General features: G+C 41.6%; 1 protein-coding gene across 1 annotated transcript in view; it reads left to right on the top strand.

Moving 5' to 3' along the window:
• The window catches only part of DCDC2 (doublecortin domain containing 2), a 147,768-nt gene that overhangs the window by 49,962 nt on the left and 82,165 nt on the right, over positions 1–15,641 (top strand). Inside the window, exons 6-7 of the mRNA XM_060111380.1 lie at positions 1,356–1,410; positions 11,302–11,464. Coding sequence (XP_059967363.1) covers positions 1,356–1,410; positions 11,302–11,464 — 218 coding nt within the window. The remainder of the gene's footprint in view (positions 1–1,355; positions 1,411–11,301; positions 11,465–15,641) is intronic.

The following is a 15,641-nucleotide window of genomic DNA, read 5'->3' as shown; positions in this document are numbered from 1 at the left end:
TTGCTAGAAAACTGACTTTTTGTAGTTGTCCTCTGCTAGGGTGGGTGATTTGTGGCAGAGATAGAGCTCTGAGAATGTCACCAATTTGTTCTCCATTAATTTGCAATCTGTGTAGCTTGATGGAGAGGCTAGCCAAGGGTTTCATAAGTAATAGATGAAATGGAATTTCAGGGGTGGTGTTTGAAGTATGCAAGCAGACTTACTGCTCACCATCCTTACCCATCCATGAAATCAAATCCTTCACAACATTTGCTAAACAATACTGGGTTAGGCTGCTGGGCGTTGCAGTACACACTGCAGTGAGAGCTTGTACTTGATGGCAGTGAGAAAACTAGCTCATGGTGGCCTTTCTCAGGCAGATTAGTAAGATTTACCTTTATCTCTGTGGCCTCCTTATTTTCAGAGAGGGTTAGGTTTCAAGATGGGTTGGGTTTCAAGATGGATCTTTTCCTATAATAGAAACATCTGGGAAATAACTTACTCTTAGAGCTGAAAAGAATTTTTTACTTTTTGGTGAGAATGACTGGTTTAGAAACTCCCTGAATAGACATGCCAGTGTTTTACTATTCTATGCTTCTATCAGAGGCAGGCATTATAGACATGATAAAGACGATGGAAATTTATAGTTTTAAATGCCATCTGGCAAAATCATCACTTGGCTTAGGAAATGATTTTTTGAAATGCAAATAGAAAATTTAGAGATCTGATTTAAAATGCTATGAAAAAACTTAAGACAGTACTAAATTTATTTGTAAGCATCAATTAAAATACTATGCAAGAGGGACTTCCCTGGTGGTGCAGTGGTTAAGAATCTGCCTGCCAAGACAGGGGACACGGGTTTGAGCCCTGTTCCGGGAAGATCCCACATGCCTTGGAGCAACTAAGCCCATGTACCACAACTACTGAGTCTGCACTCTAGAGCCCGCGAGCCACAATTACTGAGCCCACGTGCCACAACTACTGAAGCCTGCGTGCTTAGAGCCGGTGCTCCGCAACAAGAGAAGCCACCACAATGAGAGGCCCGTGCACCGCAACGAAGAGTAGCCCCTGCTCACTGCAACTAGAGAGAGCCTGTGCGCAGCAACGAAGACCCAACACAGCCAAAAATAAATTAAAATAAATAAATTTATATAAAAAATACTATACAAGAAAACATTAAAGGTCTTTTGGAATGGAATTTGGAAATGTTATGGTGGTCTTTGTGAAATTGGGGAAGTCTATGGGACTTTTTGTGAAATACTGATGTCAGTAAGTAGTTGAGCTCCATGTCAGGATGACAAATTGAGATGACGATTATCTTGCCTTATTATTTGTGAATAATGCTCAGATTTCTAAATTGCAATTTGTTTCCGCAGTCAGAAAGCCTCTTCACTACCTCCTATTGTAGGATCCAGAAAGTCTAAAGGGAGTGTAAGTATCAGATGCTTTACTCATTAATGTTCTATATTTCTGTATGATTCAGAGAGACTGTCCTTTGGGTTTCAATTAAATTCAAAGAAATGAAACTTAGCCACCTTGTGGTATATAAGCAATTATGTGAAACAACACTAGAACATTAATGTTACAACTAAGTTTCTAAAGGAGAGCTAACATTTTAAAAATATGGATTTCAAAATATCTTTTTCCTAATATACAGATCTGATAAAATTTATACCATGGTTGACATCTAGGCAGTGATACACAGATGAGAAGAAATGCTGTATTAGGTCACACCAGTGGTCTGCCCAGTCTTGTTTTCTGTCACTGACCAAGACTGAAAAGAAAGTTTTTGTAACAGAATAGTAATCCTCAAGTTATGTTCCTTTAAAAGATTGAGAACCATTCCAAATATTTAGCTCCTTATCAGAATCTTTTCCATCCATCATTCATTCATTTATTTGTTAATTCAGCAAATGTCTACTAAATACCCATTATGTGGGAACTGTGACAAGTATTTAGTAGGTAACTTCTTAACCTATTTGTATTTTTTGTCTGTACCCCCTCATGGAGGTGAGTTTCTTGTCATGCTGGAGTATTGCTTTGACAGGTCTTCTTGGCTGAAACTTCTCTTTCTACTCTTTTGGTTGAACTTCCTGACCTGTAGTGGTCAGAATTGATCTGACATTTCCCCCTTCTGAATTAAATAAGCAAAATGCTTATACTGGTGTTTTGTAAAATAAGTGGCTGCTGGGCAATGATACCGTCTCCTAATGATGATTTAGATATTTCTTTCCCTCCCCCCTTTCTGTAATATCATGTGAAATTCTTGAAAAAGAAAAATAATTTTGTGTGAAGAAATAGTGCTGATCTCAGTATAACAAACAATAGACATACCCACTCATTCGCTGTAACTATTGTACTATTTATGACAAAGCTCTTGCCCTCAGGAAACGTACAGACTAATTGAAATAGAGAAAATAGTTTGAAAAGGTAACTAACAAGCTAAAGCTAAATATAAAAAATGTGCTGAGATAGCTATACAGAAGGAATGAGACAAAAGGAATCAATGTGCATTGGCCAAAGTACGTGGAGGAAGTTGAATTTGAGCCGTGCCTTTGAGGACTGTTTAAGATTCAGGTGAAGGTTAGTGAGAGGAAAGGGAGGTAGAAAGGACAGTGTGAAGAAAGGAGCAGAGATGAGCACACGGAGAAACAATGATTTTGGCTGATATTTAGTGAACACTCAAGGGTTCAACACCATGCCAAGGTCTTTACAGATGTGATTATTTAACCCCAACCCCATGAGGCAGGTACTGTTGTTATTGCATTTAAAAATGAGAAAAGGAAACACAGATAGTAGAAGTAGCATCTCCAAAGGCTCCATTGAGTAAATGGAGGGGAAGGATTGAGTCTAGATGGCCCGCTTGGAGGGAGCTAATATTTCTGACCCCAGGGGGACAATGAGTCCCTCAGGCCAACTGGAACAGAGGGCCCTTCCTGGTGTGGAGGCTGACATGCCTCACTTGGTAGGTGGTGGCAGTTTTAGATGACCTCGAATGTCAGAATGTAGAGTTTAGTCTTTAGCCTTGAGTTAAGGGAAGCTCATGAAGGCTTCAGAGAAGTGAGAATGTTGACCCAAGTCCAGTCTAGAAAGGCCAGATCTTTTATGTGGAGAAAACCTTAACATGGTGAGAGGCCATAGATGAGGTGTCAATTACAAAGCAACTTCCATAACCTTGTCATAAAGTGGTAAGAGCCTAGACCAGGTAGGTGGTGAGGGAGCAGCAGTAGGTGATTATTATTATTTTTATTTTTTTATTTTTTTGCGGTACGCGGGCCTCTCACTGTTGTGGCTTCTCCCGCTGTGGAGCACAGGCTCCGGACACGCAGGCTCAGCGGCCATGGCTCACGGGCCCAGCTGCTCTGCGGCATGTGGGATCTTCCCGGACCGGGGCACGAACCTGCGTCCCCTGCATCAGCAGGCGGACTCTCAACCACTGTGCCACCAGGGAAGCCCTAGTAGGTGATTATTGCTCATGAAGAAACAAAGGACTTGCTAGGTGATTGGATATAGGGGATTAATGGAGCAGTTGTAACCAAAGATAACTGCAAGTTTCTGAGCTTGGATGCCGGAGAAAATGGTGGTACTATGGCTAAGAAAAGGGCAACTAGAGGAAAGAGTGACCTGCTTACTTTCCAAGGCATTGAGTTGTGTCATCACGGAATCTAGTTGAAAAATGATCAGCTAGTAGTCGTAAGTGGCAGAGGCTGAGGACATCAGATGTTGATTTGCAAGTTCATCCACATGATGGTCATAGTCGAAGAGGAGAGACGTGTCATGGTGGTGTTCTTTCCTCGCACCCAGCACAGCCTGGCAGGGAGCAGGGTTCTTCATGCTGTTGAGTGAGAGGATGGGGGAGTGGGAGCCGAGAGAGAGAGAGAGAGAGAGAGAGAGAGAGAGAGACAGACAGACAGACAGACAGAGAGACAGCAGTGAGAACCACAGAGGACCCAAAACTTCATGTGCGTGAAGAGCAAGGGGCGAGAGAGAATTCTAGTAACTGAAAAATATATTTTAGCCACTATAAAGCTAAATAAAACCCAGGAATTTAGGGTTTGGAAATTTTGTCCTCTTGCTCTTCTTCAGGACTTTGGAGTGGAATCTCTTCCACATACCATGCACATATGAGCTCATTAACTCTCACAGTACAGCTGGAAAGGTGATGGTTAAACAGAGACCAAGTGTAGTTGAATAACTGACCTAGGTCATAGGGAAAGTTCATGGCAGAACCAAGATCAGGACTCAGCTCTTTACATTCACAATTACTGAACTTCGGGATTAGGTGCTTACTCTTCTGAAATTTAGAATGTCTGATTTTTTATTAAAAATGTGTAATGTGTTTCCCGTTTTAAAATTCATACACAAGAGGCACATACATGCCTCTTTCTTGCTCACTTGTTTGGAAGATCTGTGCTGTGAATACTGGGTCATCTAATGATGATTGGTGAAGTCTTCTGTGTGTCTGGCATGGAACTAAGCACCAGGGAGATGGTATTGAGCAAAAAGACACAACACTCTCTCTTAACCCTGGCCTACTCAGGGAGACAAGGGTTACGTAGGCGATACCACAAAGCAATATGTAATTACAAAGTGTGCCTAAAATGAAGGAAAAGTATAGAACAATATGCAAGAAGATAAAAGGAGAACTTAGATATGTGTGTCAGGAAAAGACCTCTTTGAGGAAGTGGCCTTTGAAGACTCCAAGTTATACTTTGAGATGAATTTCCAACTCATACACAGCAAAGACTCAAAATTATATTACCATGCTATGACTTAGAAAAATACTTTGATAGCAGAGTCTACCTCTCTTTCCACAATGCTCCCTAAGCATTCTGTAGATTCATCCATCCATTCATCTGCTCATCCAGCCATCCATCCAACGTGTGTTTAGTGAGCACTTACTGAGTGCCAGGAATTGCTCCAAGCAACTGGCATAGATTAATGAACAGACAGACAAGGTTTCAGACCTCAAGGAACTTTTGTTCTAGTGCCTGTATCTGTGCGGGAGTAGGGAGGGTGGAAGAATGGGGTAGACAGACTATCAATCTCTAAACAAATATAGGGACTTCCCTGGTGGTCCAGTGGTAAAGAATTCGCCTTCTAATTCAGGGGACGCGGGTTCGATCCCTGATCGGGGAGCTAGAATCCTGCATGCCACGGGGCAACCAAGCCAGCGCGCCACAACTACTGAGCTCGTGCGCCTCAACTAGAGTCCATGTGCCGCAAACTACAGAGCCCACGTGCCCTGGGGCCTGGGCGCCACAACTAGAGAAGAGAAAACCCGCATGCCACAACTAGAGAGAAGCCTGAAGGCCACAACAAAGAGCCCACGCGCCGCAACAAAAGATCCTGTGTGCCTCAACGAAGATCCTGTGAGCTGCAACTAAGACCTGACACAGCCAAAAATAAATAAAATAAATAAATAATAAACAAATATATAAACAATTTCAGATGGTGATAAGTGCTATGAGGACAATAAAATGTGGGCACTAATTAGGACACTAATTGATATAAGATTCTCTGAGATTGGGACCTTAATGATGTAAAGGAGCCAGTCACACAAGGTGAGTGCAGGAGAAACAGTCACAAGGGCCCTTGGTAAAGAGCTTGACGTAAAGGAGTGGGACAGAAAGAAGGCTGGAGTGGTCTGTGATTAAATTGGGGGGGGGGGGCAGGGCCTGATCGTGTAGGCCGTGCATGGAGTTTGGATTTTATTCCTTACCAGGACACCGTTTGAGGGATACAAGTAGAGAGTGGTATCATTTGATTTGCAGTTTTTTTTTGGTTTGTTTTTGTTTTTGCGGTACGCGGGCCTCTCCCTGTTGTGGCCTCTCCCGTTGCGGAGCACAGGCTCCGGATGCGCAGGCTCAGCGGCCATGGCTCACGGGCCCAGCCGCTCTGCGGTATGTGGGATCCTCCCAGACCGGGGCACGAACCCGTGTCCCCTGCATCGGCAGGCGGACTCTCAACCACTGCGCCACCAGGGAAGCCCTGATTTGCAGTTTTAAGGGATCATTCTGGCTGTGTTGTCTACAGAGAAGGGGGGCGGGGCAAGAACAGAAGCAGGAGGCAGTGGGAAGGCTGGCGTCCGGGTGAGTGATGCAGGTGGCTTGGACAGGACGCAGCAGGGCAGAGGGACAGCTCTCCTGTTTCTTCGTGGAGCATATTGTGACTGCTGTCCCTGATGGACCCGGTCATCTAAGAGCCGTGTATTGAGTTCATATTATGTCCCGAGCACGGTTTTAGCGCTTGTGGGGAAGGGGAGGCAGAGATTCCAGAGAAAACTGTAAATGTATGAAGCTTCCATTCTGGAGGAGGAAAAAGGCAAACAAATACACGTGTGATATTAATCAGGGATAAGCTTGAAGAGAAATGTGTGAGGATATGGAAAGAGAAAGTGAGAGAGGGTGCAGTATCCTTTGGGTGGCCAGGGTGGGCCTCCTTTAGGAGGTTATATTCAGCCGAGGGGAGTAACCCGCCGGGCACACAGTAGGTTCTCAGGAAACCCGTCTAGTGGATGTGTGAGTGAGTGCTGTGAGCCGCACAGAGAGAATATTCTCTGTCAGGTGTTCCAAAAGCACAAACTTGGTTTTTAAGAGAAGGATCAGTTTGCTCCTTTCCTTTAATTAATTGGTTCCCTGGAGAATGTATGTGTTTTTTTTGTTTTTTGGTTTTTTTTGTATGTATGTGTTTTTAAGATCGTTAACCGCTTGGCACTGAGTGGGGCTGTGAGTGAATGGGACTATGGGCAAGCAGGCTTAAGACTTTCGGAACTACTGTCCAATCAAAGGGAAGGCATCCCCGAACTCGTGATGCAAATCAAAGGGGACACAGAACTGGATTTTTAGGAAATCATTTCTCCACACCACCTTCTAGGAATGGCTGTATTGCAGCATGAAGGAGAGTGTGAATGGGGGCCTGATAGAACTTCAAAAAAAAAAAGAGAGAGAAAGCTGCCATAGTCTGCATAGAGGACCCTGCTGTGCAGGGGTGACGTGTCCGCGAGGCCCCACCCTTGTGGTAGGGAGTGTGGGTAACAGGGCTGGGGGGTTCCTGGGGTCCACCAGACCCTTTCAAAACAGCCGGGAGGCGGGGCTTCCCTGGTGGCGCAGTGGTTGAGAGTCAGCCTGCTGATGCAGGGGACACGGGTTCGTGCCCCGGTCCAGGAAGATCCCACATGCTGCGGAACGGCTAGGCCCGTGTGAGCCTGCGCGTCCGGAGGAGGCCACAACAGTGAGAGGCCCGCGTACTGCAAAAAAAACAAAACAACAAAACAAAACAACAAAAACAGCCAGGGAATGCCAGAAGTTACCCCTGTTCAGACTGGGGAGTCACAGAAATGAGCACATTGAGAATAATTTTACCTTGTGATTCTAGCCTTGAAAACAAAAGGAAGATATAAGTGAATCCTCTGAAGTCCTATTAAGTTTGAAAAATTAACCCACCGGCGGGAGGCTGTTCTCTAGCTGCGAGGCCTCACCACACGGAATCCAAGCGCCCTCTAGTGGAAGAGATGTAAAATCAGGGACGTATGTGAAAGAGCCAAAGGCGACGTTAAATTGTCTTTAGTTGTCCTTATTACCATGTGGCTGATGTATCTTGTGATCAGCAATTTACAGGTTCAAATATTGTAATTGCTAAGGTTTTGGTAAGAAAACGGCATGATCAAAGTCACGGTGAAGGTCAATTCCAAATGCTTCCCAAATTCCATTTTGCCTTTTGGGAAACGGAGTCCAATTTGGATAAAAGGGTTTCTCACACTTCCCATCACTAGATGCACAGTGAGAGAAATGCCAGCCTAAGTCTGGGTTTGGTCCCCTGCTCAGAAGGTCTCCTGGGTGCATCGCTGAAATACACACACTGTGAAGGCTGCTGCGTGCGGCAAATCCCTCACAAAATTATTTTAAACTTGATGCTTTATGGCCCCTATGTCTTTGACACATGTTCATGGGGGCTGAAAATGAGCCTACCTTGGTAATGAAAGAAACCTGAGTTGATTGGATCTTGTTGGAAAGAGCCTAGGGAATTACTGAAAAAATCCCAGTTTCAGTAGAGTGAGGGGTGATCGAAGGGCTCTTTTTAGTTTTTTGTTTGTTTGGGCCAGAAGTTTTCTATTCCTATCAGATATTTTGGTATGTGTGTGAGGCAAAGGCAGGACAGTGGTTGAAGTGTCACATGGGGTCTAGTTTTTGCATGGGACACGCTGTAAAATTTGGCTGCTTCTTGATTTCTTCCACTTTGGGAAAAAGTCATCATCTATTACTTCCAGGTGGCTTTTTTAGGGAACCATTCTATATAATAGCTGTTTCTAGTGTCTTGGGTATTAGGAAGGTTCAGTGTAGCAGAAAAATCAGACCTGGGTAACCTTGAGAAAGTTAATTCCTTTATCTGTAAAATAGTGATAATAATACCTATCTATACATTCGGTAAATATTTGTGGTTATGAGTATTTAGCACAAAAGAGATACTTAGTAATATTGTTTTATCAACTAGCATAGCTCTTATGAGATGGCAAAACTCCCCTATTCCCTATGCCCCACAAATAGCAATGACTGTCCATGTATCCAAGTTACGAGTCACATGCAGAAGTCTCAGAAAAGAAAGGAAAATCCATCTTTCCGTTCCTTTGCCCTTCCCTTTCTCTATAATTTATTTACATATTATCTATAATTTATATAATTAACTATATAAATAAATGAGTATATATAATTTATATTATATAATTTATTTATATCTTTGTGTTTATTATATATCTATTTCATTTTTTTAGATGAATCAATATTTTCTTTTTCTAATTTTTATTTTATATTGCAGTATAGTTGATTTATAATGTTGTATTAGTTTCAGGTATACAGCAAAGTGATTCAGTTATACATATACATATGTCTATTCTTTTTCAGATTCTTTTCCCATTTAGGTTATTACAGAATATTGAGTAGAGTTCCCTGTGCTATACAACATGTTTTCTTTTTTAAAAAGAAAAGCATTTAAATTCTTTCCCGTCTTCTAATTACAAAACAGTTCTTCCTTTTTTCTCAGTTTAACTTAGTTCTTACTCACCAAGTGCCTGGCAGTTAGACATTAATCAATATTTGAATGCATGAGTGTCAATTACCAAAGCCATGCCTCATATAGTTATTGGAATCAACTAGTCTTTCTTGATGCTCCCAAATCGCCCTTTTGAGTGTCCCTAATAGAGGTGTAGTAAATCAGAACTTCCTGTATATTCAACAACAGAGTTGATTTTTTGAATTATATGAATCCCCAGACACTCCAGGATGGGGCATCTGCTTTTCCCTTGTTTTACCCCTTTGTGAATAAGAGTTTTCCCAGAGAGCGGTAAAAAACTATTATGCTGAGATCCAGAGTTTCTCATTTTTTAAGTTTCATTTCAGTCCTTGAAAGTTCAACAGCATCTCTGAACATTCTAGTAGGCTTGCTAGAAGGGTTACTCCTCTCATTCAAGGCTTTTAAAGTTTTAGAATCTTGGGACGAATAGACTTGTTTGCACATAGACTAGAATGTGAGACCTGGCTGTTGGTTTCTTCTCACATGATGGTTTTGGAATCTCTACTATAATCACATTAACATTTTTCCTGCCTGGCAGTTTATGGCCTTGTGAGGAAGAATCGTTAAAGAAAAGGAAAGAAAAAAACCCCAACTCTGGTTGCAGTTAATGCAATAATTAAATGGAAACTGTATGTTTAAATTGCAGTTGGAATAGGAAATTAAATTATGCAAAAAAAGTGTTATAGGTTTGGACAAGTTTTCATAATGTTAATAAATTTATGCATAATTCATTTTCTTGTAGGCTATGACAAAATAGCATAAATAACTTCATTTGTAAGGCTGTGAATTTTTCTATTCTTAATTGGGTGATAGCTAAAACTATTTAAATGCTTCTGGATGACTGAATATATAAATGTTTAAAATGGGCAGTTATAGTAGGTTTCTAGGCAGATTTGTTTGTTTAATATTGCTACACTTCTTTTCAGATACTAGCATACTACAGATGTTGCATAAAGATTGCACCCAATATTGTGTGAGTTTGGTGTGATTTTTAAGAAAAAGATGTTAACTCTCTGCTCTTGAAGGAGACACTCTGATAGTCTTTGAACAAAACTACATGCCAGGCACTGTACTCATTACTTTATAAACGTTACCATTTCATCCTAATGATAGACCTAACGGGCAGGCACATCAACCCCATTCAATTGATAAGGATCCAGTCCCAAAGAAGGTAGGAGTTAGTTACCCAAGGTCCCATAGGTGGTTAGTGGCAGTGCAGTGGCTCTGAGACGGGTATTTTGGGTCTCTAAGACGTGCATTCTTTCTACTACCTGCAGCCTCACACCTTACACATTCAGGTAAGTGTAGCACCTGAGCGTCTGAAGGCCAAGGCTGTCTTGTTAGGAGGGTGTTTCTCGCAATGGCCAAGCAGTGGCTGAGTATCAGCACAGCTCTTCCTTGGGTACAGTAGCCACCACTGTAGTGATTCTTATGTGGCTCCCCAGGAGCTGTATGTGGGCCAGTGACAGGAGCCACTGAACTCAACCTCACCTTCATGCTGAGAAGCTCACTTTGCAGATGCAAGGTCTTCGTTTCGGGAGGCACACGGGAATCAGAGGCAACCACCAAACGTGTGATCGTTGGGGGCCGCCTTGCAGGAATAAAGGACATGTGGTCTTGAGCTGCTTGTGTCTGTGTTGCTCTGGGTTTGTGATTCATAGAGGCCATGGCAGTCACCAACAGATGAGTCAATATCAGAGGATTTCTACAAGCACAGCGCTTGTATGATGATACCGATACACTCACAGTGACGACCAGTTAAGAAGGTATTTCTAGATTAACTGATCAAACGGGTTTGTCATTATTCCTCATCCAATAGCTGCCTGCTGATCCTTCTGAAAGGTGCAGGAGGGAGAGGAAGGTTAAGACAGCGGACCCTCTCTGCTCCTTGCTGGCTGGCTGACCTTGGGCAGGCTTAACCACTAAGCCTCATTTGCTTGTCTATATAATGGGGTGATAACAGTACCTGTCTCTCAGGTTATGAGGACTGAGTGAGACAATTTCATAGAACACCTGGTACAATTAAGTACTCAACAATTGTCAAGTGCTATTATTTTTATTCTCCTTCCTCTGGTAGACCCTTCCTTTGTCACCAAGAAGAGTTAATGTAGGTAGTGGACAGCAGCAGAATCAGTACAATACCCCCATCTCCCACCCCTGCCCTTTTTACCACTAATTAGTGACTTGTACTGAATAGTAATTGCTTAGGGAGTTCATCAGCCGATAGTAAGGGTCTCATCTTTTGCCACGTAGGGAAATGATCGCCAATCTAAGTCAACAGTTGGATCCAGCGACAACTCATCTCCTCAGCCCCCAAAGAGGAAAGGGAAAAAAGAAGATGTGAATTCAGAAAAACCCACGAAAGGGAAACAGAATGTAAAGTTAAAGAGTTCGCCGCAAACAATTCCAAACAGTGGTAAGTTTGTTGTTATTATGTTGTTATTATTGATTATCATTATCTTAAGGCTGTGATACAATTTTAATTTGTAAATAGATCCATTTGTTTTCCTGGGCCTACAGCAAAGACTCCTTATTGTCCTATATGAGAATTTTCAAAGAAGACTTTCTGCATATGAGAGATGCTGCTGTTTTTCATGCTTAATTTCTATTTGTAATTAGAGATTCTGCTACACGGACACGTTTTTTTAAATTTTTTATCAAAAAAAATTTTTTTGGCAGCTTTGGGTCTTTGTTGCTGTGCATGGACTTTCTCTAGTTGTGGCGAGCGGGGGCTACTCTTCGTTGCGGTGCATGGGCTTCTCATTGCAGTGGTTTCTCTTGTTGTAGAGCGCAAGCTCTAGGCACGCAGGCTTCAGTAGTTGTGGCACACGGGCTCAGTAGTTGTGGCTTGTGGGCTCTAGAACACAGGCTCAGTAGTTGTGGCGCATGGGTTTAGTTGCTCCGCAGCATGTGGGATATTCCTGGATCAGGGATCGAACCCGTGTCCCCTGCATTGACAGGCGGATTCTTAACCACTGCACCATCAGGGAAGTCCCAAGGACATGTGTTTTGAGGTAAAATATGTCTTGAGTGGTCGTATTGGAAAAGGTAACTTTTACCATCCTGTGTTCCAGCTAAAAGGGCTCGATTAACATTTTTGCCAGCTGCTGTTGATCTCTCTTATTTGTGTGTCTACAACCCTTGTTCACATTCATTACGAATTACTTTTAGTCACAGATCACTTTTTCCAAAAAGATGTTTCACCGATTTTACTGATATCCAAGAGAACACACACACACACTTTACCAATAAACAATATGTACCAAGTTAGTTATGTGTCTTGCATGACCAGGCGAGAGACGGTAAAAAATAATTTAAAACATTTTGCATTAGTACAAGATTTCAAGATAAAAGTGTGATAAACTAAGGATGAGTGCCGTCAGAACTGTGAATTTTTCATGTTAGTTTTTTGTGAAGACAAGCTCTTTTTGGCTTCACTCGGAGCATGGTCTCAGTGGAGCGAGTGCACGAGGGTGGAGTGATGCTGTGGGCGGGGGGCTGGCTGGGACAAGGCTGGAGGAGTGACAGCTTCTCCCTCCCCCTGGGATCCACTTACCCCCACTGGAAGACATGCCAGGCTGCCCTGGAACAGGATGAATGGGATCAAGTTTCAGATTCATGGCCAGAGCTTGGCTTCCAACTGGGAGCTCCAGCTCACTTCAAAGTCCATATGAAGTGTCACATTAGAATTACAGCTCAAGTGGGCTTCACAGCTGAGGAGACAGCATGAACTTGTGTGAGTGTTTAGAAGACGCTGCTCAGATGATTAAAGTTTCAGAAGAAAGATGTGTGAGACTAAGTTAAAAGAACAGGTGAAATGAAAGGAGCCAATTCCATAGAGAAGAAAGTGGAGGGGTTTTAAAATCTTCAGAGATTTAAATGGTGGAGATTAGCTGGAAGTTGAGAGTCCTAGATTCTTGTCCCAGTTTTGCTCTTGACTTCCGGCAAGTCACTTAACTTCTTTTAGCCCCATTAGCATTCTTCAACATGTGGGCTCATATTAAGATTTATCTTCAAAGTTTTGCTTTTATCTTTAAGTTTGTGCAATCCTTTCTGGTGACTCGGAAACAGGGAGGCCAGTAAAATGCAGTCAAAGGATGTTTATTGAATGCTTGTTGTATGGTAGGCACCAAAGGAAAAAGCTAGCCTGGAAAAGCATGCCATGCCATGAGCATTAAAAATAATAGAGGGTTGGGACTAACCTGGTGGTCCAGTGGTTAAGACTCAGCGTTCCCAATGCAGGAGACCTGGGTTCGATCCCTGGTCAGGGAACTGGGTCCCACATGCCACAATGAAGACCCAGTGCAGCCAAATAAATAAATAAATATTTAAAAAAAATAATAGAGGGTTTATTTTAATCAGTATATACTAGATTGTGAAACTCCCAAGGCCGTGAGCTATGTCTTACTGGTTTTTTTGTTTTTAGCCCTCAACAATTAGCACAGGTCTGACAGATGAGACGCTTAATAAATATTGATGGATGAAGGATGGAAGTTACAAAATAGATAAGTCTCTGTAATACTTTAAAACCCACTAAGAAACAGGACTCATGTTAAACTCTTCATGAATTATTTTTGATTAAAGGCTCTTATAAAGTGCTACTTTTTTATTTTCTGTGAGGCTCTTATTAGCTTATGAAAATACCAGCTCCTACTTCCAGTATGTTTTTTGAAAGTCTTTAGATTCAGTAGTTGTCCCTCAAAAGAAAGGGGACCATCATGTCTTCAGGTTATTTCATTCATGGAAACTTGCGAACACAAGAGGCTGAATCAGCATTTCCGTGTTTCACAGGAAAGTAAACTTTATTAAAAAGTTGAATTATCAGTGTTTTTTAAAAAATTTTTATTAGAGTATAGTTGATTTACAATGTTGCATTAGTTTCTGCTGTACAGCAAAGTTTATCAGTTATACATATACATATATCCACTCTTTTTACTTACTTTTTTTCTCTCTTTATTTCTTTTTGATTTTTTTTGTTGTTGTTGTTGCGATACACGGGCCTCTTACTGTTGTGGCCTCTCCCTTAGTGGAGCACAGGCTCCGGACGTGCAGGCTCAGTGGCCATGGCTCATGGGCCAGCTGCTCCGCGGCATGTGGGATCTTCCCAGACCGGGGCACGAACCCACGTCCCCTGCATCAGCAGGCGGACTCTCAACCACTGCACCACCAGGGAAGCCCTTATTTTACTTTTTATACAGCAGGTTCTTATTGGTTATCTATTTTATACATAATAGTGTACGTATGTCAATCCCAATCTCCCAATTCATCCCACCCCCCCATCAGTGTTTTTGTTTTTATAGAAATTCACAAATAGTTTTCAACAATAGTTGTATCTGTGGGGGTCAAAGTAACAAAAACGTGTTGACCACGGAAACAAGTCACATTTTTAAAGTGCTAAGAAAAGGTAGAAGCCCTCAGCTGTTCTTACCGTGACTTTAGAGAATCCTGCGGTTGTTTTAATTGTCCTTGTTAAGTGTACGTTTTGCAATCTGGTTTTATAATATGCAGATGATAGGTTTTTCACTGCTGTATCTCAGTGTTAACATAGAACTACGGCTGCTGTCTTTCACATGAAGGTTTGGGGAATTTTTTTTTTCCCCCAGTAAGAGGCTTATACCACAGATCTAGAAGCATATATAAGAGTTTAGACGAAGCATTTTGTATCTTTTCATCTTGATGGAGAGAACATATGACCTGGAAAATGAATCTTGGCTTCCAAAAACAATTTTCCCAGGGAAAATGAAAAAAAGGTTTTGTGTAGTTTATGAGATTAAATCATCACTTGATAAGTTTATTAGTTTAAATCCCTACTTTTGAAAATTGAGCTCTTTCTCCTTATCAGATCTCCCTCCAGATGTCTTTGGCTATAGAAATTTTCAATGTTATGTTATCAAAAGTATCTGTCTTTATCTCTCTCTCTTTTTTATTACTCCTTTAGCCTCCATATTCATTTATTATTGCAGTTGCTTTTTGCTTTAATGACGTCTGTTTTAGTAATTAGAACCAAGTGCGCGATTTTGGACATTCATGCCTCCAGAAGGCTCTCATTCCTTAGAAAGGGAAAAGCAATAAGGACTTGAAGCAGAATGAAAAGGAAGGTGTATGGTGAGTCAGTGAGTCAAAAGTGCAAGAATTTAATACTGTATTGCACATTTGAAAGTTGCTGAGGGTAGAGCTTAAAAGTTATTACAAGCAAAAGCTTTTTTTTGTAACCATGTGTGGGGACAGATGTTGACTAGAGTTACTGTGGTGATCATTTCTCAATATATACAAATATGGCATAAAAATGCAAGAATTTGATTATAGAGATGAAACAGTTTTTGCTGCTTAAAAATATTTTAAATTTGGAATTAAGTAATCTATTCAATTTTATTTCCAAGTGTTAAATTTTAAGAGTTAGGATGCATATCGATGATTCCTTTCTAGCATATGTTAAATTGTGCAAATTTTTGACCAGTGTTCTTTAGTGTTCTCACGTTAATTAGAAAAAAGGAGACTGTGTAGGCTATCTTGATTTTTATCATTACGATTGTAGTCATACATTTATCCTTTTATTTTACTGCTGATATTTACTGATACTCTGATATCTAATG

This window comes from Mesoplodon densirostris, chromosome 10 (genome assembly GCF_025265405.1).
Source record: "Mesoplodon densirostris isolate mMesDen1 chromosome 10, mMesDen1 primary haplotype, whole genome shotgun sequence".
Taxonomy (NCBI): Eukaryota; Metazoa; Chordata; class Mammalia; order Artiodactyla; family Ziphiidae; genus Mesoplodon; species Mesoplodon densirostris.
The sequence above is the reverse complement of the archived record's forward strand: the minus strand, read 5'-3'. Positions and strand labels throughout refer to the sequence as shown.